This window comes from Prionailurus bengalensis, chromosome B2 (assembly GCF_016509475.1).
Source record: "Prionailurus bengalensis isolate Pbe53 chromosome B2, Fcat_Pben_1.1_paternal_pri, whole genome shotgun sequence".
Taxonomy (NCBI): domain Eukaryota; kingdom Metazoa; phylum Chordata; class Mammalia; order Carnivora; family Felidae; genus Prionailurus; species Prionailurus bengalensis.
This window is the reverse complement of record NC_057349.1, coordinates 39,825,059-39,847,325: the sequence shown is the minus strand read 5'-3', so window position 1 is coordinate 39,847,325 and position 22,267 is coordinate 39,825,059. Positions and strand designations below refer to the sequence as shown.

At 53.3% G+C, this 22,267-nt stretch overlaps 1 protein-coding gene across 1 annotated transcript in view; it reads left to right on the top strand.

Annotated features, from left to right (window-relative positions):
* The first annotated feature begins 672 nt into the window (after positions 1-672).
* CB2H6orf132 (chromosome B2 C6orf132 homolog) overlaps positions 673-22,267 on the top strand; it is a 33,814-nt gene continuing 12,219 nt past the window's right edge. The window contains exons 1-2 of the mRNA XM_043591396.1: positions 673-840; positions 11,110-11,216. Of these exons, the coding sequence (XP_043447331.1) occupies positions 696-840; positions 11,110-11,216 (252 nt within the window). The 5' untranslated portion in view covers positions 673-695. The remainder of the gene's footprint in view (positions 841-11,109; positions 11,217-22,267) is intronic.

The window sequence follows — 22,267 nt, the reverse complement described above, 5'->3', positions numbered from 1 at the left end:
TCATCCCACGATTCTCTTTGGAGCTCGGTCAGTGTGGATATTTTTCCACCTTCGTCATCAGATAGGGACACTCGTTCATTGCTTTCCCCCCTTTACCTTTTTTCGCATGGGCACCTCCTTACATCCATCGAGGGCTCACAGCCCACATTTTGGAGGGCCTGTAGGACCCTGCAACCTGCTGGCTTTGGCCACCCGTTTCCCCCAGCTTTGGGCACCCACGTTGACCTGGTCATGAATCTCTTTAGAGGCAGGAAACTTGCCCGCCTCCTCCTTTCCCCAGGAGGAAAAGGGGTGGAGGAGGAGGGCCAGGAGGGGGACCTGAGGGAGGCCGGTGGCTCGTCTTCCAGGCTGGGCGTGGGCTGGGCGAGGTCCCCAGCCCACCGGGCCGTGCCAACAATGGCCTGTTGTAGAAGGAGGCAGGCAGGAATGCGGCCTGGGGAGTTGGGCGGCGGGGCGGCCGCTGCGGCGGCGGGGCGGGGCCGGGTCTCAGCGGCAGCCTCTTACCTGTCCAGGTAGCTCGCATTTCCAGGCGAGCGGCGGCGCCCGCAGCACCTGTCGCCGGTGCGCGGGCCGGGAGCCCGGCGGGGGACATGGCCTGGTAGCGGCCCCTGGGGGAGACGGTGCGGAGTTCGGTCCGGGACAGGGCAGGCCGAGGGAGGGGAGGTCCTTCCCGGGGCCGCGGGGCCGCAGGCAGCATGAAAAAGAACCAGACGGTGCAGGGCACCTTCAGCAAACTCTTCGGCAAGAAGCACGCCAACCCCCCCAGCACCTCCCTCTACGCCACCAACCCCCCCTGGATTTTCACCCAGGAGGCCCCGGAGGAGGGGATCCGGGACTTCGGTAAGCGGGCCCGGGGTGGTGGCCCGCGGGCCGGCAGGCGGCCCGCGCGGCGGGAAGGGCGGGAGGCGCGGCTCCGCGCGGAGGGAAGGAACACGTTGCAACCTGTGGACGGGCCGGATAGGCGCTGCCGGGAGGGGGAGGCGGCGCGGCCCGGCTGTCCTGGGAAAGGGCCGGGGGGGGGGGGGGGGGGGGGCAGAGGTGCCGGGAAGGGGGAGACGCTTGCCTCTCGCAGCGGACGCTAGCCCCTCTTCCGAGGTGATCATCCCCTCTCCCCCTCCCGGTGGAAGTTAGGTCTGTGTTATTGTCAGAAAGGCTTCCTAGGGTTTGTAGTGCCTACCCTCCCCTGGCAGCACTGTAGAGTCAGAAACGTACCCCACCCCCACCCCCCCCACCCCCGCCCCCCGGGCTCTGGCTGTGGGTTACCTTATCTTTGCATCTTTTTGCAATTTGCATCCCCTGTAACTGAGGGGAAACCAGTGGGATGGGGACAGGAATTGGCTTCTTGTGTATGGGCTGAGGCTCTGGGCCCAAAGAAGACCCCCCATCCCTGCTTTAGCTCACCTGCCTTCATTGTCACCCCGTTACCTCCACTGACCTTTATGGCCACTATACCACGGCCCACAGAGGAAGTTATAGCCTGGGCCCCTGCTGTTGGATTCCGCTCAGCACCCAGGTTGTCATAGCTGAGACACAAAGCACCTGGACAGGAGCAGGACAAACAAAATGTCACCTCTTCCTGGCCCAGCGGGGGTAAACAGAGCTAACCATATGCCATTTAGCCCTTTCTGAGCCTTTGCTATAAAAAATTAGGTGCATAAGGAACAGAGGAGAGAGATGACCTCTGATTGGAACTAGCATTTGAGCTGAGAGGGAAGGGCATCCAGCATTTTGCAGAACAAACAGCAGGAGGGGAGGCTAGAAGGGGCAGAGTGGTCTGGAGCCGCAGCTCAGGAACTTACTAACACCTCTGCAAGCCTGTGTCGCAAACACTGACCCCTTGTCAGGTGCAAGGTACCATTCTAAAGTTCTTACGTTGTTGACTTGTTGGACCCTCATCTAGGACTCCCCATCTGGTCGATGATACAGGTATTATAATTCCTGTTTGTCAGATGGGGAGACAGAGGCACGGCCAGATTAAGTAACATGCCCAAGATCACACAGCTTCACGTGGCCGAGCCAGGATTTTGTTAAGTGTACATCTCAATGATTATTAGTAGATTTACTGAGTTGTGCAACCATCACAATTCGATTTGAGGACACTTCCGTTACCCCAAAACTTCCCTCAGGAGGCAGAGCCGATATTTGAACCCAGCTGTTGTGCTCCAGAGACCACACTCTTAGCCGGCTTGAAGACTTTATTTAGTGGGAGGTGAATTTGACTTGAGGGGCACCTGCTGGAGAACGTGTTTCCCACCATGCCTCCCCCACCACACTCCTTTTCTAAGGGGAGACCTCAGAAATGCCTTAGACACTTCCTCTATTTTTGCCTGCACTGCTCAGGCTGCTGGTGGGGATGGGTCGTGCTGGCGAGAGAAGTGGGGGCATCGTGCCCAGGCTTCACCAGCCTGGGCAGGGCTGGAGTGCCAGGGGGTGGGGGGCGGCTCCTCCCATCCCCAGGGCAGGGCAGGGCCTCCAGCTGACTCAGCCTGGTTGCACCCTGCATGTAGAGGAGTGGAAACAAACATGCCCCCAGCAGGATGGCTCCCCAGTGTTTCCGGGGGTGTTCCCCAGGGTGCTGGTGGGTGTGGCCAAGGTCCTCTTCCCTGCTGAACAGGACAAGTGCTTGGAGTTGGGACAGGAGGGGCCAGTGTTGGGGATTCCTTGATGGGATGGAGATATCAGACCTGCCCTACAGTCGTGCCTCCACCCACTCCCTGGGCCTCGGTTTTTTCTTCTGTGAAATGGGGATGATGGCCAGCCTGTCTACAGAATGGCTGCTTGACATTTGTACACGGCAGTGCTTTGAAGACCCTTAAAAAGAGAAGCCCTAAAGCAAAAACTGGCAAATTATAGCCCTGGCTGAAATCTGGCCCTTGGCCTGTTTTCATAAATAAAGTTTTATTAAAACAGCCAGTCATGCCCATCGTTTACATATTGTCTAAGGCTGCGTTCATGCTACGATGGTATTTTCTAGTAGCCTCAGCAGAGACGGTATGGCTCACAAAGCCAAAAATATTTACTAGCTGGATCTTTAGAAAAAAAAAAAGATGACACTATTACATGCTTTATTATTATCAGTTATCAGGTCATCTGACTCCAAGCACTTCCTGCCGTTGCCTCCTTTAGCTCCTCTTTCTAACACTGCCGTAGACCAGAGGAAACTGAGGCATGAAGTGGCCACCTGAAGGTCTCAGAGGGCTTGGGATTCGTCTTCCATAGCATCCCTGAGTCTGTAACATTCTCTGCGATGCAGGTGGTATTCGGCCTTAGAGAGCCGGTGGAATGGAGGGGCAAAATCAGTGTGGAGGGATGTGAGAGGATTAAGGCGTAAGTGATTGCTCTGTGACTACAGCCATGTAAAAATCTGTTGGCAGAAGGGTAGGCACGGTGCAGTGGGTAGAATGCAAACAGTCATGTGAAGGTGGTGACCGGTGTGTTTGTCTTTAAACAGTTTCCTTAATGTATATTCTAATAACTATCAGGAGAGTTTCACTTAATGCAAATGCAGTCCTAATTAAGCCTACTGCCTCCCCACCCCCCACCCCCTCCAGGGATCCTTAAAGGACACACAATTGTTTTTTTAAGTGCCTGAGACAGCAGAGATGTGGATCTTTGCAAATTCCTTGATTAGGGTTGGACTGCAGCAGCCAGAAAGAAGGCAGTCTTAGTTCTTGGATTAATTAGCCAAGCTTCTTTATTCCCCACCCCCACCCACCCCACGCCAGGCAGCAATGGGTCATTCCACTTGCTGGAGGACTCTGTTTCTTGCTTTGTTCCTCTAAATGTAAATTGTTTTTGTGACAACCACCTAGGACACTTATTTAAAAATGCAGATTCCTCAGGGTTCTAGTCAGGCACACAAGTCAGAATTGCTGGGCTAGGGCCCTGGGTCTGGATGTTTCACCAGCTGTCCGGTGATTCTTTTGTACAGGGAGACTTGAGATTTGTGGGGTTTCCTTCCCTAGATGGGGCGCGGCTATTCTCTTTCCCCTTAGGACTTTCTGCAGGTCTAAATAAATGCGTAGGGACTGTAGCCAGCTCCTTGTCAGGAGAACCCTAATGCTCCCTACTGTGGCTGCTGGTTCCGGCATCCCTCTCCTGGGGTCCCCTGACCTTGTGTCTCAGGCCAGACTAAAAGGTAGGAAGCCATGAACCCCAGGATCTGAGCACATACTTCCTGTTGGGCTAGGCTGGCACCAGGCTCCCAAGAGCTGACCTGGGAGTTGACCTGTGCCTCGCAGGGGTGTGAAGGAGACTGTTGTTTACCCCTGTCCCCTGGAGGTGTGTGTAGTTTGCTGGCAGGTCAGTGCACACACACACACACACACACACACACACACACACACACACGCCCATTATATAAGCTTCTCTTATCCCTGTGGTTCAACTCCAGAAAGCCACAGTAGACCAGCTACGGGGTGCTCCTTCTCTCCCAGCCAGTGAATTGGTAACAATAACAATAATGTCACGATGATGATGATGATAATGATTATTAGTTATTTACTGACCTTACTTGAGGAAAAATGACCCAAAGTCATTTCAGCTCAGGGCAGCTCAAATACTAAAGCGCATCCAGTCACCTGGGACCTTGTTAAGATCAGATTCTGATGCGGTAGGTCTGGGATGGGGGGAGACTGCATTTCCAGCGAGTCCCCAGGTTTGCAGACCTTACTCTGAGTAGCGTGTCCCAGCTAGGAAGCAGAGGGCTGGCCCAGGTGCCGCCCCCTCCGGTCCCCAAGGCCCCTCCCTCTCTGTCCCCCGCTCCTCTACCTGTGGCTTCCTGCTCCAGCCCAGCCCAACCTTCAGCGTCCCCTCTGTCCTTGGACAACGGCCTCTCTCTGGTGCCTGGGTCAGGCCTGCTGGGGCTTGCTGGGGCAGACTGGCCTTTTCAGGTTCCTGTCATGTGGACCTGTTAATTAGCAAGGAAGGGGCCTCATTAACGTCATTTGTGGGTTACCTTTTTGGGGCCCACCTGCTGCTTCCCTGAAAGGCTGGGGGTCTTTAGTGGCCAAGGATTGGATGCTCCACCTCAGTGGGGCGGAGGAGGGGGGTCTGTTTTTGGGTTCTGGATTATTCTGTGTCAAGGCAACAAACGCCCTCAGCTACAGCCCCACCCTTCCTAAACCTCTGGGATCAGACCCGTGCCAGTGTTCTCAGGGCCATTCGGGGGCTCCTGGCGATTTGGAGCCCCGCACCATCACTCCAGCCCTCCTCTCGTCCCTGCCAGCTCCTTTCCCTCCTCTGATTTTGGGAGGCTTCTTGCAACATAGGAGTAATGATCCTCATCTGACACGTGGGGAAACAGCCTGAGAAAGGGCTCAGAAGTCCTCAGGCAATACGTAGGGGGGCTGCCTTGTGACCCCAGACTGATATCTAGGTCCATTTGTTTCTTTTAGGCGGCACTGCATTTTGAGTCTCTGGAAAAACAGGAGACAGAGGGAAAAAATGCTGGATCCCTGCATTCTTTCCTTGCTGTGCTAGCTGTGACCAGAGGTATTCTACAGTCAGGTTGCCTGGGCTTGACTCACCAGCCATGGAACCTCAGGCAGGGACTTAGCCTCTCTGAACCTCAGTTTCCTCATCTGCAAAATGGGAATAATAAGAGTGCCTCCCCCAAAGCTTGTGAATGGGAATGTAGAATCATGCCTAGCTTATAGACATTTGCATTTTTATTATTAATTTTACCTGTAGTTTGGACTTGTCTGGGATTTGGGGAAAGAGAGAAATGGTGGTCCCAAACCTCACCTCCATAGAGATCTCCAGGCAGCTTTGGGACTAAGGGAGGAAGGGCATTTTACCAGGCTTTCAACCCTGAACTCCATGAGCAAAGAAATGCCAAAGAGCCAGTGAGAGGCTGCTCCTCTGGGCAAGAATGGGAGAAAGCGAGGCATGGCAGGGAGGCAGGAGCTGTGCCCAGCCTGCAGCTTCCCCAAAGCTGGCCACCCCGCCTCCACCCCACTGCGCGGGCACGCGCACGCGCACACACATGCACACACACGAAGAGAACCAGTTTGGGGAGAGGCAGCAAGCCATGCAAATGTAAAGCCCTGCATCATTTGTGCCCCGAGCCCAGCGCTACAAGTCAGGCACCTTGTTTGAGTCCAGGCATCACTGATGATTCTGTGACCCTGAGCCAGCCCCGCCCTCTCTGGGTCTTCCATATGCAAAGAGCAGCCCCAAATGTCTGGATTCAGAATTCTCTTCAACAAGAGAGCAAAGGGCCACCCTCCCCATGGCTGTCACCCATGGATACAGGTTATTTACCCTTAATTTGCCAGTGACACACCCCGATTCAAGCTCAGAGCCAAACCCTTGCTAGAGCCAGCTAAGGTGGGGCAGAGGGAGTGCCATGATGCTAATAGTGATGATGATGATGATGATGATGATGATGGTGATGATGATGGTGATGGTGATAGGCAGCCCTCCCAGTTACTGAGCAGAAACGATCTGCTAGGCGCTGTGCTAACCTGTTACACAGTTTATCTGTCATTCAGCCTTACCCCAGCCCACCCGGCAGGGATCATCACTCACATTTACAGACATGAGGAAGCGGCCTCGGGAGATCTAGCGACATGCCCAGGGCCCCACAGTTAATGAGGGACGGAGCAGGGACTGAGTCACGTTCATCTGGGCACTAAACCAGCAGCCTGGACCCCACACCATTCTGCCTCCCCCTCCCGGCTGAGGAGCTGTGGCCTGCCTGGGTGTCTCCTTGCTTTGCCTTGGCCTTCTCAGAGCCCAGGCAGCCTTAGCCTCCATGTAAATACCCCTCGGCCCAATGGCAGCGTCGGGTTCTTCTAGAGGGCGCCATGGAGAAGGGGAGCTGCCGTCCCCAGGTTGATGTCTGAGGGGAAGTCTTCCTGCTGAAACAGGTGTGGCCACCCAGAGTTATTTTTGAACCAGGTTTTTGGATATTAGGTGGTATTTACGTGAACTCAAATCCTTGAGGAAGTGTAAATGAAAAGCTGCCTTTGTTTCCTGTCAATCTGTGAGAGAGAAATGTAACCAAATGCAAAGGGATCCCGTGTCCAATCTTCTTAGAGGCTTTCATTTGGAGGGAAGCTGGGACTGTTTTCATGATGAAGTCTGGGTACATGGAGGCAGATCGGAATTTCCTCCTTTATCACTTGGTTCTCTTTAGAGGAGTTTGCCAAACACAGAGGCTTGTTTGTATCTTGACAGGGCTGTGGTCCACCTGGGGCTCAGGGTCTGCTCAGAGCCTGCTCCCAGGGTCTCCCAAGGCTTCCTGGCTGCTGGAATTGCTCCTGGGGTTTCCTGAAAGTGCCCCCTTTCTCTGGAAGCTTCTGGGTCTGTGGTGGTTCTCTCCACTTTCCTGCCTTCTGAGTCCCACTGGGACTCAGGTGTATCTCTGGGCTGTGACCTCCGCGATCCCCAAAGACTCTTCCAGTGGGTAAGGGATCGAGTAAAAAGACAGACAGAGGGAGTTTCCAGGTTTCAGGGGTGGACAAGACCCTAGGGTAGCATCTTTTCTTATTGAGCAGTCTCATTGTGTCTTCAGAGGGCACGTCGTCCACCCTCCTCTTTCTCACTCCCTTCACCTCCTCACTTTCCCTTCCTGCTTCAAGAGGTGGCCTGGCCCTCCTTTATCTTGTCAGTTGATGAGGGGGCTGCTTCTCAGGAAAGCCCATTCTAGCATCGCCGATACTGTGATTAGAGCCGAGTTCATTTACTTCAGAGGAAAGTCCCCAAAGTTGGACTCAATTGTCCTTCTGTTTAGTTTGGACCTTGACCTTGAGGTTTGGAAAGCCCTAGCCCTCCCTGACTTTGAACTCGTGGAGGGCCTAGCTCATGGTGGTGGCCACTCTTGCTTCACCTGCTGGTAGGCCTTTACCAGTCAGGAACAGAGCCCAGGTATGAGGGCCCCAGGGAAAGTCTGTCAGATTCTAGCCACATCTCTCTTTTTTTTCTTAAAACAACATAAATTTATTATCTTAAGTTCTGTCGTCAGAAGTCTGACAGTGGTCTCACTGGGCTAACATTAAAGTGCCCACAAGACTCTTCCTTCCTGGAGGTTGTAGAGGAAAACCTGTTTTCTCAGCTTCTCCAGCTTCTAGAGGCCGCCTGCCTTCCTTGGCTCGCGGCCCCTTCCATCTTCAAAGCCAGCAATGGCCAGTGGAGTCTTTCTCACATCACACCGCGCTGACTCTGCTTCGGTCACCACATGTCCTGCCCTGACCCCAGGCACACTTCTTAGAGCTGGAGAATCCAACTGGATTTCCAAGAGGTGCCCCAGTCTGGCACTTGCCTCCAGCCCGCCTTGTGAAAACAACCACAGACCAAGACAACAGTGCCTCCCAGTCAGGGCTGAGTCATGGAATCTATGAGGTAGTTAGAGCCATGGAATCTGTGAGGTGGTTAGGGTGTCTGCGCCAGAGTCCGCGTGGGGGTCAGATTCGGCTCGGCCCTGGCCTGCGCGTGGCCGGGGGCAAACTCCTTCACCCCCAGAGCCGCTCCGGGGCTCCAGCCAAGCCTCCCTTACCCTCAGATAGCCCCGTGCCCCTCACAGCCCGTCCTCCCATCCACACCCTGTACACGCAGGATTAGGATTCCTCGCTCTGGAAGCAGTGCTTGTAATGGTTCGGAGATCAGCCCTGGAACAGAAACCCCCGCTTCACCACTTACTCTGAGACTTTGGGCAAGTGATTAGACCTCTCTGTGCCCCAGTTTCCTCATCTGTAAAATGGGGATGATGATTACCAATCGCGCGGAACTGTTTTTAAAATTAAGTGAATTAATGGTGAGCAAGATGCTTAGAACCGTGCCTGGCCCATTAAAATTGCTCTGTAAGGGGCTCCTGGGTGGCTCCGTTGGTGAAGCATCCGACCCTTGGTTTCAGCTCAGACCATCATCTTATGGCTTGTGGGTTTGGGCCCCGTGTTGGGCTCCTCGCAGAGCCTGCTTGGGATTCTCTGTCGCCCTGTCTCTCTGCCCTTCCCCTGGTCGTTCTCTCTCTCTCTCTCTCTCTCTCTCTCCATCTCTCTCTCTTTCAAAAATAAGTAAACATTAAAAAAAATGAAATTGCTCAATAAATTTTATCTAATATTATATTATTACGACTATTACAGTGATCTTGCCAGGTTGCTCCCCTTCTAAAGCTCCCGGGCACACAATAACACTAGCTACCGATATCCTGATAATCCAGCTGTAGTGAGGAGGCTGCATAGATCCCAACACGAGTGCAGTGATGAAATGATTAGAAAAAGGTCAGCCTGTGAGATGCCTCTCTCACTATCCCTGTGTTAACCCCACCCCACCCCTAGTCCTATTAAGGGCCCAGCAGCCATATCACACACGTGGAATTTAGAACTTTGGTGTCCACACAGCACTATCTAGGGAATGTCCCAGGAGATCCTAGTGTCAACACACAGACTCTCGGAAGCCAGAGAGAATCAGGCAGGCTTTAGTGGGAGCTATTGAGTTTTCCCATTATCTCTACTTCTCTGGTTTCTGATTGGGCCAAACCTGCACTCTTATCCGTCCTCTCTTCTTCCCCCACCTGCTCCCTGGGAGCTTCATCTCTGGTCTCAGGTGTGGAGTCTGGGAGGGAATAGACAGCCGTGTCTGCCTGGAGGGTGTGGGGCAGGGCACTGCTGGGAACTGCAGTTTCTGGGACATGCGGGGCGCACGGCACAGAGAACTCACCATTTAGGCCCCTGTTGAGAGGTGGAGAATCTTGAATGCACCAGCCACTCTCTGCCTGATAGGGCGGCACCCCAAGGGCTCTGTGTCAAGTTCCTGTGACATTCTCAGAGCCTTTATGTCACATTCAAAACCCAGATCCTCACACAGAGACAGGGCTGTGGCTGTAGGTGTTGGAATTTGGGATGAATGTATTCTGATCTCGGGACCCCCCTGAGAAGCCCAGTCTTTCTTGAATAAATCTTTTGGCCTTCTTGCAATTTTTGCCCCTGAAGTCAAGTGCAAAGGGAAAAGTAATCACAATTTGTTCAATGTTGCAGTTCTAGGATTCTGGTTACTCAGGATTTTGACCTTTCTTCTCTTTCCCCTTTGGCTGTAAGAGGAACAGAAAGTCCCTCGTGCCCCCTTAAATGGGTGAACGCCTTCCTTGCTCATGACCAACAGAGTCGGGCGTCCACAGGGACCCCTGCTTCTCGGAGGTGACAGTGTGAACCTGGGGTAGGCTGTGAAATCCTTTTCTTTAAAAAAAAAATTTTTTTTTAACATTTTTATTTATTTTTGAGACAGAGAGAGACAGAGCATGAACGGGGGAGGGGCAGAGAGAGAAGGAGACACAGAATCGGAAGCAGGCTCCAGGCTCTGAGCCATCAGCCCAGAGCCCGACGCGGGGCTCGAACTCACGGACCGTGAGATCGTGACCTGAGCTGAAGTCGGACGCTCAACCGACTGAGCCACCTAGGCGTGCCTGTGAAATCCTTTTCAATGAGCATTAAGGGTCATGAGGAAGATTGGTTGAGAAAATATGCATGGCTTCTCACACCCTCCCCACTGCTACAGAAACAGCCCAGAACACAGACCCAGGAACCAGAGGAAGAGAAAGGCCTTTGCAGCGTCTTCCTACAGGGGAAGGGACCCTGTCTGTTGAGCACTTACTATGTGTTGACCACACCGACTGCTCATAACAGTCCTATAAGGTTGGCACTAACATCACTCCCATTGTACAGATAGGAAATCTAAGGCCCAGAGAGCTTAAACAACACTGCCAGAGAGTGGCTGAGCTGGGGATTTGTACTAGGTCACATGAGCCCTACTGTCTTTCTGCCCTGCCCTCGACGGTAAAACAAATGGAACCATGGTCACACCGCTGATGGTTTGGGGGCGGGGGGGCTAAGGAAATCTTAGAGGACCCCAGAAGGTGGGCCCCAGCACCCCAGTCCAGAAGGTGCTGGGGCCACTGGGGACAGCAGGTGACCTCACCTGCTCTGCTGGTTCCAGATTAGAAGTTCAAACACTTGACAGGATCTTGTTATGTAAGAGGTGCTGAGCTGAGTCAGATGGGCCAAATGCAGAGCCTGGCTCTCCTCCCTCGGAACTGCGGGGCAGGCTGACTCAGTTGTCCCACATGCCTTTGATCTCCAGCTCACGGCCTCCTGCACTTGTCTCCTCCAGGTGGGATCTATTATGGAGATAATCGGTTTGACTCTGTGAGTGAGTCAGGGACAGCCACGCTGAAAGCTCGGCCAAGAGTTCGGCCCCTGCTGACCTTCCTTCCACTTGTGAGTACGGTTCTGCACTGGGGTGTGGGGGTCTGCTCTGGACGGGCCACAGAGGAGGCAGCCCCACCTGCCCTAGCCCAAGGGGACATCAGCCTCACCCTCTGTCCATTCGCTTCCTTCCTGCTGCCAACCAGGGTGGCTTCTGGGAGGAGGCGTGGCTGAGACTCATAGCAGGAAGGCTGAGATTGGGGCGGTGGGTCTGCTCCTCCGTGTTGAAACCCAAGGAGAGGTTACGGGGACCTTGTGTGCAGTGGCAATGCAGAGATGGGTGCCTCTAGCCAAGCAGGATTCGTATTCATGCTCTGCATCGACCACTGCCTGCTCCGTGCCAGGCCTTGCATTGGACGGAGGCACACAGAGGTGACTGAGCCAGCTCTCAGGGAAGGACAAGAATGAGTAAACATTGCTGGAACATAGGTCAGAGAACAGGCAGCCAATCCAGCCACAGGTGGTCAGGAGGACTTCCCGGAAGAGGTAACACCTGAGCTGTCTTAAAGGACAAATAGCAGTGACCCTTGGGAGAAGGGCATCGGGAACAGAATTGTTTGTGGGTCTGCAATCACAGGAAACCAAAAACTCCCTTCTGGAGCCGTGGTTGGGCTCTTTTTTTTTTTTTTTTTTCCTTTTTTCCCAAGAGAGATAGATTCAAAATAACTGCTGACTGGTTCTATTTACTGTGATACAAGTTCCTGGGTTTTCTGGGATAGTATAGACCAGCACTGTCCAATAGAAATATAACGCAAGCCCCATATGTCATTTAAATTTTTCTGGTAACTGGGGCACCTGAGTGGCTCAGTCGGTTGAGCGTCTGACTTTGGCTCAGGTCATGATCTCACGGTTCGTGACTTCGAACGCCGTGTCAGGCTCTGGGCTGACACCTCAGAGCCTGGAGCCTGCTTCGGATTCTGTGTCTCCCTCTGTCTGCCCCTCCACTGCTTGCACTCTGTCTCTCGCATGGTCTCGAAAATAAATAAATGTGAAAAAAAATTTTAATAAGGTTTAAAAGAATAAATGAATAAATAAATAAAATAAAAAATCAAATGTTCTAGTAACTGCACTGAAAGTAAAAAGAAATAGGGGCGCCTGGGTGGCTCAGTCAGTTAAGCATCCAACTTCGGCTCAGGTCACGATAACACGGTTCGTGAGTTCAAGCCCCGTGTCGGGCTCTATGCTGACAGCTCGGAGCCTGGAGCCTACTTCGGATTCTGTGTCTCCCTCTCTCTCTGCTCCTCCCCCGCTCATGCTCAGTCTCTCTCTCTCTCTCAAAAATAAATAAACATTGAAAAAAACTTTTAAAAAGAAATAGGCAAGATTAATTTTAATAATATATTTAACTTAATCCAATATATTCAAAAGATTGTCATGTCAACATTTAATTGGTGTTAACAGAATGTAACTACTGAGATGTTTTACGTTCATTTTTTCATACTAAGTCTTTGCACTGATGTACTACACTTAGAACATGGGGAGCCTGGGTGGCTCGGTCAGTTAAGCCATCACTCTTGGTTTCAGCTCAGGGCATGATCTCACAGTACGTGAGTTTGAGCCCCACGTCAGGCTCTTCACTGTCAGTGTGGAACCTGCTTGCGATTCCTGCCCCCCCCCCCACACACACACCCGTCTCTCTCTCTCTGCCCCTCTCTGGCTCAGGCTCACTCTCTCTCTCAAAATGAATAAATAAACTTAAAAAAAAAAACAGAATATATGCATCCCACTTCTGACTAGTGACATTTCACTGGGGCCAGTGGCTACTGTATTGGACTGTAGTATAGTGGCCCAGGTCTAGAGCCTTAACAGCCTCATGAATTCCAGGTTGGCTCCTGTCCATCAGGACTGGTTCCTGGTTGGGGCAACATTATCACTGCGGGGCATGAGGATTCGTGCCACGGAGACTAACAAGGCATCTGATCGCTAACACTTCCTGGCCAACTACCTCCCTCTCCATCACCTGATTTTTTTGGTTTGTCCAACCTTACCAACCCGACCCTGAGATTCTAGGTGGGAGAGACCGAGTCTTATATCCTCCTTGCGGCAACCCCAAGGCCTGTATGTGGAGGGCTGACTCACAGGCCTCTGGGAATACAACTTTAGGTAATTTATTTTCTGCAACTTGTGGACGTTATAGGCAAATATAGGAAGTACAACACCACCGACAAAAAGGTATAAAGCAAATGAGTCAGCCCCTATGTTTCTAGAGATGCATAAAACTGTCTACAGGGGTCATTGCCCCCATAAATGCAGATGAAATAATTTTGACATCTTCCGTTGCTGATGGTGAATTAGATCCTCTCCCCTCACCCACCCCCAAGACACAGACCCACCCATACCCGTTCTGGTTGTTAAAATACTGAAAGAAATGACTGTTGCCCATGAGGGGCTCCAGCCACTGAAGGGTTATAGTAAATGCTGCACAGTGAGTTTGTTCTGATTGGCCGAAAGCCTCTACCCGACACACCCACTTCCGGTCCTTCAGTAATAAGGGCGTGTCCCAGCCGTTCTGCCCGCCTCTCTTCTGGTTTGGGCCCTCCAAGGCGTGCCCGGGGGACTGCAGCAGACCTCCGGCTGAGCCGAAGGCTGGGGGGCATGGGGGGAGCTGATGGAGGGCAGGGGGAGGGGGAAACACTGGAGTGGGCTTGGCTGGCTGGTCAGGCCTGGAGATCCAAGACCGTTTTCTGGGGCCCAGGCCTCCAGGCCAGGCTCTAAGCCAATCAGGAGACGGGGTGGGGGGGTGGGGGGGGCTTCTCCCCAGCAAATCCACATCCCCTAGCTGGTGAGGGCAAGAGAACGAAAGTCCTGATGACTTGACGACAGAAACTCATCGGGTCCACACCAGCCTCATTTCACAGAGGCAGGAATTCAACCCTAAAAGGGGAAGTTCACCCCTTGCCTTCAGTGCCAGCTGAACAGGCAAAAGCAGGGGAAGCAGCTTGCGAGGTCCCATCCAGGGGCATGACCGTGTGATCGGGGCTAACACCCCCCCCCCCCCCAGCACTTACGGTGTCTCGGGCACCATTTCAAGTGTCTCCAGTGTGTTAACAGAGTCGACAGAGCCACCCCGTCAGGAAGGTGCTGTTGTTAATTCCCATTTTACAGATGGGGAAATTGGAGCACAGAATGGGAAAGTAACTTGCTTAGGGTCACACAGCTCATGAGCGGCAATGCTGGGATCTGGAGCCCCACAGCCAGGCTCCAGGATCCAAGTTCTATTCAGGCCCTCCTATTCTGCCCTCCACCCACAATCTAGAAGCTTTTTTCTTCCCTCCCAGCGCCAGCCTGCAGGCCACCTGCATCTCCCCTGCCTGCCTCTCTGAACCCCTGTCCAGCATCTGGGGCCTGCTGGACACCAGGGTCTCTTGCCTCTTTGAGGTCATAGACTTCGAGACCTTGATGAGTCTGTGGACCACATAAGTGCAATTTTGCTTACAATTTCAGCAGAGGCCCCTCTGGGGCCCCCAGAAGCCCCCCAGTGATGAACCTCTAGATTAGGAACCCTTAGCCTGATGGCTCATATCCTGGGGACATCCCTGTGCTCCTGATCCAGGTCACAAGATAACAGAGCAGCCTCAACCTCGTCTTTCATCATCTGCTCCTGGATGCAGGGGCACCCAACTCTGTTCCCTTAGGCTCTGGACACGGTCGTTTGCTTTCTTCCAGCTGGGACAGGAGGCTGTGAGAATGAGAACCAGGAGGACAAGGTCCTCGTGGGTGTGGGTTCACACACAGATACACACGTGTGCACAGCCCGCCCCCACAGCCCCACCAAGTCAAGGTGGGTGGGGAGCTGGGCCGGTGCCCAAGCCCTGCCTGACACTGTCCCGGCCAGGCGGGCCTCACCACTCCCCAGCTTCCCTTCCCATGCTCAGAGGGCACCTCCTAGGCCAGGCTACCCCGGGGCAGGGGAGGCACAAGTCAGCAGTGCCCAAGAAACCAGGTAACAGGCCCAGCAAGGCCCATGCTCTTCCTGGCGTTTCCTCACTCTGCTTGAGACGGAGGGGCAGAGAACTAAGGAATACTTTCGCAGGCAGCTGGTAGCCAAAAGCCAGTTATGAAAAGCACCTCTGGATCCTTTGGTGACTGGGATGGGACCCAACTGATCCTCGAGTAGCTGGCACTGGTCTGGCTCTGCCGCTGGGCTGCAGGAAAGGCCGAGACCTTCCTCTCCCTGGGCCTCTGGCTCCTCCCCCATCAATGGGGGTTATACCACGTGGTCCTTCGGGGTCTCCCCAGCTGTGACTTTCCGTGTTAAAATAACTCCTAAAAGGGGCGCCTGGGTGGCGCAGTCGGTTAAGCGTCCGACTTCAGCCAGGTCACCATCTCGCGGTCCGTGAGTTCGAGCCCTGTGTCAGGCTCTGGGCTGATGGCTCGGAGCCTGGAGCCTGTTTCCGATTCTGTGTCTCCCTCTCTCTCTGCCCCTCCCCTGTTCATGCTCTGTCTCTCTCTGTCTCAAAAATAAATAAACGTTGAAAAAAAAATTAAAAAAAAAAATAATTCCTAATGGTGATGCAGGAGGCCCCCCACAAGAAGCCAGGCCCCTCACAACACATGGACCACTGCTTGAGCTCTGTTTCCACTGCTGAAAAGTGGGTGTTCCAGCCACCCTGCTTCCTGCTCTGAGAGCCCTGAGATGTGGGTCAGTATCACCAAGCTTCAGGGGCGCCTGGGTGGCTCAGTCGGTTAAGTGTCCGACTTCTGCTCAGGTCATGATCTCGTGGCTCGTTTGTTCTAGCCCCTCATTGGGCTCTGTGCTGACAGTGTGGAACCTGCCTGGGATTCTGTCTCTCTCCCTCTCTCTCTCTCTCCCTCTGTCTCTCCCCCTCCCCCATCTGCACTCGCTCACTCCCTCTCTCTCAAAATAAATAAACTTAAAAAAAAAAATCACCAAACCCCAGAAGTGGGGAGGACCCTGGCACTCATCAGAATGAGAAAACCTGGGGCGCCTGGGTGGCTCAGTCAGTTGAGTGCCCGACTTCAGCTCAGGTCACGATCTCGTGTTTGTGGGTTCGAGCCCTGCATCAGGGTCTGTGCTGAAAGCTCAGAACCTAGAGCCTGCTTTGGATTCTGTGTCTCCCTCTCTCTGTGCGCCTCCTGTGATCATGCTCTGTCTTTAAAAAAATAATAACAAATAAAATAAAATAAAATAAAATAAAATAAAATAAAATAAAATAAAAGAATGAGAAAACTGAGGCCTGGGATAGGGAGGGTCCTGCCCAGGTTACACAGCTCAGTAGAAGCAGAAACGAAACCTGAGCCTTGGTTTCCTCTCAATCCAGTCCTGTCCATGCCACCATGGACCTGGGCTGAGTGGAGGAAGGATCCTTTGTCTCCACTTACTGCTACCCCTGAGGAGAGGCTGGACCCAAGACTCAAGCCAGAACTTGCCCAAGCTTTCCAGAGCTGAGCTGATCGAACAGCCAGTAGTGAGAAGCTTGTACTTCTCTCTGGGGCTCCCTCTTGCCCTCCCCTAGTCTGAATCAAACCATCTCCAGGGTGACGCATATGAGGAATTAAAAATTAAATGTCAGTGTGGCAAATATAGGGAAACTGGCTGGACAGGTCCCCAGGGGTGCCCCAGGCGGTGAGAGCTTCCTGGGTCACTCCACCCTGTGAGTCAGGCAGGCCTGGCTGTGCCTGGGGAGGTGTCAGGCTGGGCTCAGGGGAAGAAGCTCTACCCGCTCTGGGTCCCTCCCCCCTCTTTCCCTGCACCTGGAAGCTCAGAGTCCGCTGGATTTCTGCTTTCCACTCTGCCCCCCTTTCAGCTCATCTCTGAACTCAAGGCCCAGGCTCCCTTTGGGGTTGAGGCTTGAGCTCCTTGGGGTGAGCCTGGCAGGGCAGTCATGATTGGTTTTTGGCTGATTCATGTGGCTGATGTTAGCTGGAAGGATTTCGAGGTGAGGGAGGACTATTTGGGTGGGGGTACAGGATGGAGCCTCCCACGCCCATGGGAGCCCACTGCCTCCTCTACCCACCTGGCTCCTTCCCTCACAGTGAGGGCCTCGCCCTGAACCTTTCCACCCCCCTCCTCCCCACAGACAGCACCCCCTTGGCCACTTTATGGGCTCAGGGATATGCGTAGCCCCCACTTGGGCCGCACTCAGAACTAACTGGGGAGGAAGCCTAGAAGTGGACTCGGGGCCATTTAAGTGGGCATGGGGGCGTGTCTAGGGGCCTTTGTGCCTGGGGCAAGGTCAACATGGGGGTGGTATGGGCTCCAAGGGCATGTCCGCCTGATCCCATGGACTCTTCTCCCTGTAGAGAACCAAAGCAGGGCCCCCACAGCACAGAGTCTAGGGGCAGGGCCCTGCGTCCAAGAGCAGTTTGGGATAGCCGGTAGGCTCAGAGAAAGATCACCTCGTTAGTAGAGATTCTTCTCTGACCCCCAGGAGGGAGTTTGAGCTGTGGCAGAAGGTAGAGGCCACAGTGGAGGAAGAAATCAAGCTCTTTTAGAAAATGCTCACTGGCGCCCCACTTCAGAGAAGCGTCTCTGTGGATTACACGCAGTTGACCTTCTTGACCCTCTACGTCCTGCCCCTGGCCAGCACCCCCTACCCTCACACTGCTGGTCAAAGCCAAGCAGCAACTAGCTGGGCTTCACCAGCTGGGGGCTTTGGGTACCCGGAGGGGGTTTCCCTATGGCTCTCACTCTGGGGTTCCATCCCCCTGCTCCCGCAGACAACAGTGGTTCCCTCAATCGTGGCCGACTCTAAATCTGACTCAGGGTCATTTCCCTTACCCCCTGCAGATCCACACCCCCCTTGTTAGGTGCCCCAACCAAGCTCCAGGAGCACTGTGGTGAGGAGGTTTGCATTATTACCACAATGTGCAGCTAAGACTCAGAGCTGGCCCACGCCCAAGGTCAACCATGTGTTGCCCATTGGCCAAGCCCTTGGTGACCCACCCTTGGGGTTTGGCTGGATTTTGAGGAATCCCAGGCATGAGGATGTATGTGTCCCAGGCATGAGGAGGGCAAGAGGGTAGGGCTGTAGCCGTCAGTGGGGCGAGCCCTGTCCCCCTGAGCCCTTGGTGGGGCTCTGACTCCCTAAACCTTTAAAGGGAAGATAACCTACCCTCAAATAGTGAGTGTTTTTCGCCCTTCCTCCTTCTCAACTCTGAAACATTTGCAGTCAAGGGTAGTAGGGGACCCTAACCACAGGGAAGCACCTGTCTCAGGATTCAACTAGAGACACCCTGGAGGCTGTGCCTGGAGCAGTCTCCAAGTTCTTGGGCCGCTGCTAACCCCTGAGCTATGTTAGGACCTGAGAGAGGAGAGGCTCGGGGAAATTACCTTTCTTGACTACTAACTCTGCAGGATCTCTTTAGGTATGTGGTGGCCTCTGGTGTCCTAACAAACCCAAGGGAAGTGGGACATCTCCATCTTACAAATAAGAAAGCCGATCCTTAGAAGGCGAGAGAGGGGCACACTTATTGAGCACTGACCGTGTGTCAGATACCACCTTTGATTCCTTTGAGATGATGGAGTTAAAGTAAGATTGCCAGTCTGGTCTGCCTGACTCCAAAGTTTATGTTATGTTTTTTGTTTTGTGTTGTTTTGTGTTGTTTAAGTAGGCTCCACTCCCAACATGGGGCTTGAACTCCTGACCGTGAGATCAAGAGGTGGGGGCGCCTGGGTGGCTCAGTCGGTTGGGTATCTGACTTTGGCTCAGGTCATGATCTCGCGGTGCATGAGTTCTAGCCTGGGTTGGGCTCTGTGCTGACAGCTCAGAGCCTGGAGCCTGCTTTGGAGACTGTGTCTCCCTCCCTGTCTCTCTGCCCCTCCCCTGCTCATGCTCTGTCTCTGTCTCTCTCAAAAATAAATAAGCATTAAAAAAAAAAAAAAAAAAAAAGAGTTTCATGCTCTACCGACTGAGCTAGTCAGGTGCCCCGAGTTCATATTTTTAAAAAAATAACTATTGTATTGGATTTTTTTTTAATTATGAAGGAAACAGAAGTTCATTGTTAAGAACTGAGAAATAGAGACACGTATAAGGAAGAAAAGAAAAAGAAATATTCTTGGAGTGGTGCCCCCGCCCCCAGCCTCCCCGGCAACTAACCATTGCTGGATAACTTTCCAATATACTAGGCTGTGATGCTTTGGAAAGGGCTGCTTGACTGAGCCACGGAGCTGACTTGCACCCTGTGTGAACAGGGCGAGTGAGATGATCAATGATCTTAGCTTCTAGGCGTTGTCCCGGTGTTGGGACAGGGAGGGGCTGAGGCCCAGTTTCAGGTGGAATGCCCCACCTGGCAGAGCCAGGGCTGGACTCTGCCCCAGGCATTAAAGCGGGGACCACTCTCAGGCTGCTGAGCAGGGAGGGGCGTGGCCATGACCGGGGGGCGCGGTCACGCCGGGAGGGGCGTGGCCATGGCCGGGGGCAGAGGGGGTGCTCAGAGGGTCTTTCGCCTGCCTCTGGTTGGTTTCTCCGCACACGAGTCGGTATGCCCCTCTCTTGATGTGGGCTGCCATCCTCGAAGGGCCACACGCCCCTCTCCTCCGTGTATGTTTGAGACGCATGCCAGCCTCCAACGTCAACAGCACCCTGGGGCATGGGTCTGTCATTTTCTCAGGTCCAGCTCGCCGAGTGGCGCGCGGCCAACTCAACTGACTGCCGCAGTCAAAGTCCCTTGTCTGAGGTCAGCAGTGACCTCAAGCCCAGCCCTGCCCCCTTGGCCTCACCCTGTGGCTCCGGAACTCCTCCTTTATTCCAGACGGAGAACCATCTGGAGACAACGGCGCCTCCTGTCATGGAATTGCGGCCCCGAGTGCCTAGGCCACTGCCCACCAGGCGGAGGGTGAGCCGAGTCACAGGCAGGACACCTTCTGGGCCTGCATTCGGAGCACCATGGTTGAAGCGACCCTTAGCAAGCGGTTACAAACGAGGCAGGGAGGCCCAGAGACAAGTGACTTTGCTCGGAGTTGAATGGGGGTAGGGTTGGCTCCAGAACACAGGCTTTCCACCTCTCCTGCACTCTTCCGACCTTTCGGTCATGTAACAAACTTGTTGCGTTGTCCATTCTGTGCTCAGCATGAACAAAGAATTAGCTGTTACTTGACCCAACAGGAGACTGGGCTTGGACAGCAGAGACTACCCTCACCTATGACAGGTTCCGTCTGTGCTGGAGAAGCGTGAGGGCAATACTATGGCGGCAAAGAGGGTAGGCCCTGACGTTCCGGTTTTGGCCCTGCCGCTGACTAGCTGTGTGACCTTGGGCAATGCTCTTAGCCTCTCTGTGCCTCAGATTCCTCTTCTGTAAAATACAAACAACCTGCCTCGTAGGGTCACCATGGGGACTTACTGGGCTGCTACATGTGAGGTACTCATAATCATGCCTAGCACATAGTAGGCACCTAAATAATTGTCAGCTGTGATAACAGTGCACACAGGAAGACACGGGGTAGAGAAATTAACTCCAAGGAAGGCTTCATGGACAAGGGGCATTTAATCTGGGGTTTAAAGGGTAACTAGGAGTTTTCCAGGCCAAGAAGAGCATCCTAGGCAACGTCAGGGCAAGAGCAAGGCTCTTGCTCTCAGGAGACCCAAGAAGACATGGGAATGAATCCCAAGCAGCTGCAGTGGTTCTCAACAGGTGGGGGAGGAAGGTGTGACCAAATCATCTAGGGGCTTTTTCAAGCTATTCACCATCCCCCAGAACCTCCAAAGGGTGGTGTCTCTGGCTTACCGAGGATCCCTGCTGCGAGGAGCCCACTTGCTCATGAGTGAGTCGGGTTCCCACGTGCACTGGAATGGGAAAAGGATGAGAACCACTAGCTGGAGCCCAGGGATTGTGGGGTGGGTGGGGAGAAGATGGCAGGAGCTGCAAAGGGGACAGCTTACGAAAGGTCTCAAATGCCATGCGAAGGTGCTTGAATTTCATCCTCTGGACCAATGGAAGGTTTCTGAGCAGGGAAGCGGCTTGCTTTGAGATCCATTTTAGAAAGAACATCCTGGCATCAGGTTTGAAGAATGGAGTGAGGCAGAGGCCAGGGAAGTATCTGGAGATGATGACAGTAGTCTGTCTGTCTGGGTAAGAGACAAGACAGTGAGGACTGAAGAAGGGATGAGCTTGAGGGGTGGCAAGAGGGAGGGCCCCAGGAAGTGCCTGGCAAAGTTGGGTGACAAGCGGGGTGTGTGGGTGATGACTGGGTTGCCTGGAAAGACAGTGATATAACTGGCTGTGTGTCCTTGGGGAAGTCACTTAACCTCTCTGTGCCTTTTTCCTTTTCTGTAAAACGGAGGGAGCAATAATAGCACCTATGTCATCAGGTTGTGATGGAAAGTAAATGAGTCAAGAGACAGAAAACACAGAACGGGGGCATCTGGGTGGCTCAGTTCATTGAGCATCCAGCTTCACCTCAGGTCATGATCTCACAGTTCCCGAGTTCGAACCTCACATCGCGCTCGCTGCTGTCAGCGCAGAGCCCTCTTCCAGCCCTCTGTTCTCCTCACTCTCTCTGTCTCTCCCCCATTCACAATCTCTCTCTCTCTCTCTCTCTCTCTCTCTCTCTCTCTCTCTCAAAAATAAGTAAACACTTAAAAATACTAAAAAAAGAAAACACAGAAAGAGCACCTGGTGCAGAGTAAGTGCTAGGAAGTCAGCGGCTGCTGTTATTATTGCTGAGACTGGAAGGACTGGGGATGGTGGGAGAAGGTGTGAGGCGCTGATATCCGGTGGATAGAGATGCTCTGAGGCCCTCTCTGCACCTTCTCTTTTTGATGGTCTTATCTTTGCTTGTAACTTTTTTATTTTAAATTTTTAAAGTTTATTTATGAGACAGAATGCAAGCATGAGCTGGGGAGGGGCAGAGAGAGAGGGAGACACAGAATCCATAGCAGGCTCCAGACTCCCCGCTGTCAGCACAGAGCTGGATGCAGGGCTCGAACTCATGAACCCTGAGATCATGACCTGAGCCGAAGTCAGTCGCTTAACTGACTGAGCCACCCAGGCGTCCTTTAACTTTTTTAATCGTGAGCTACATCTAACATAAAAGTTACCATTGCATTGGCAATTGGTTACCATTGCATCACTGGCATTAAGTAACTTTTTCTTTCAACCAA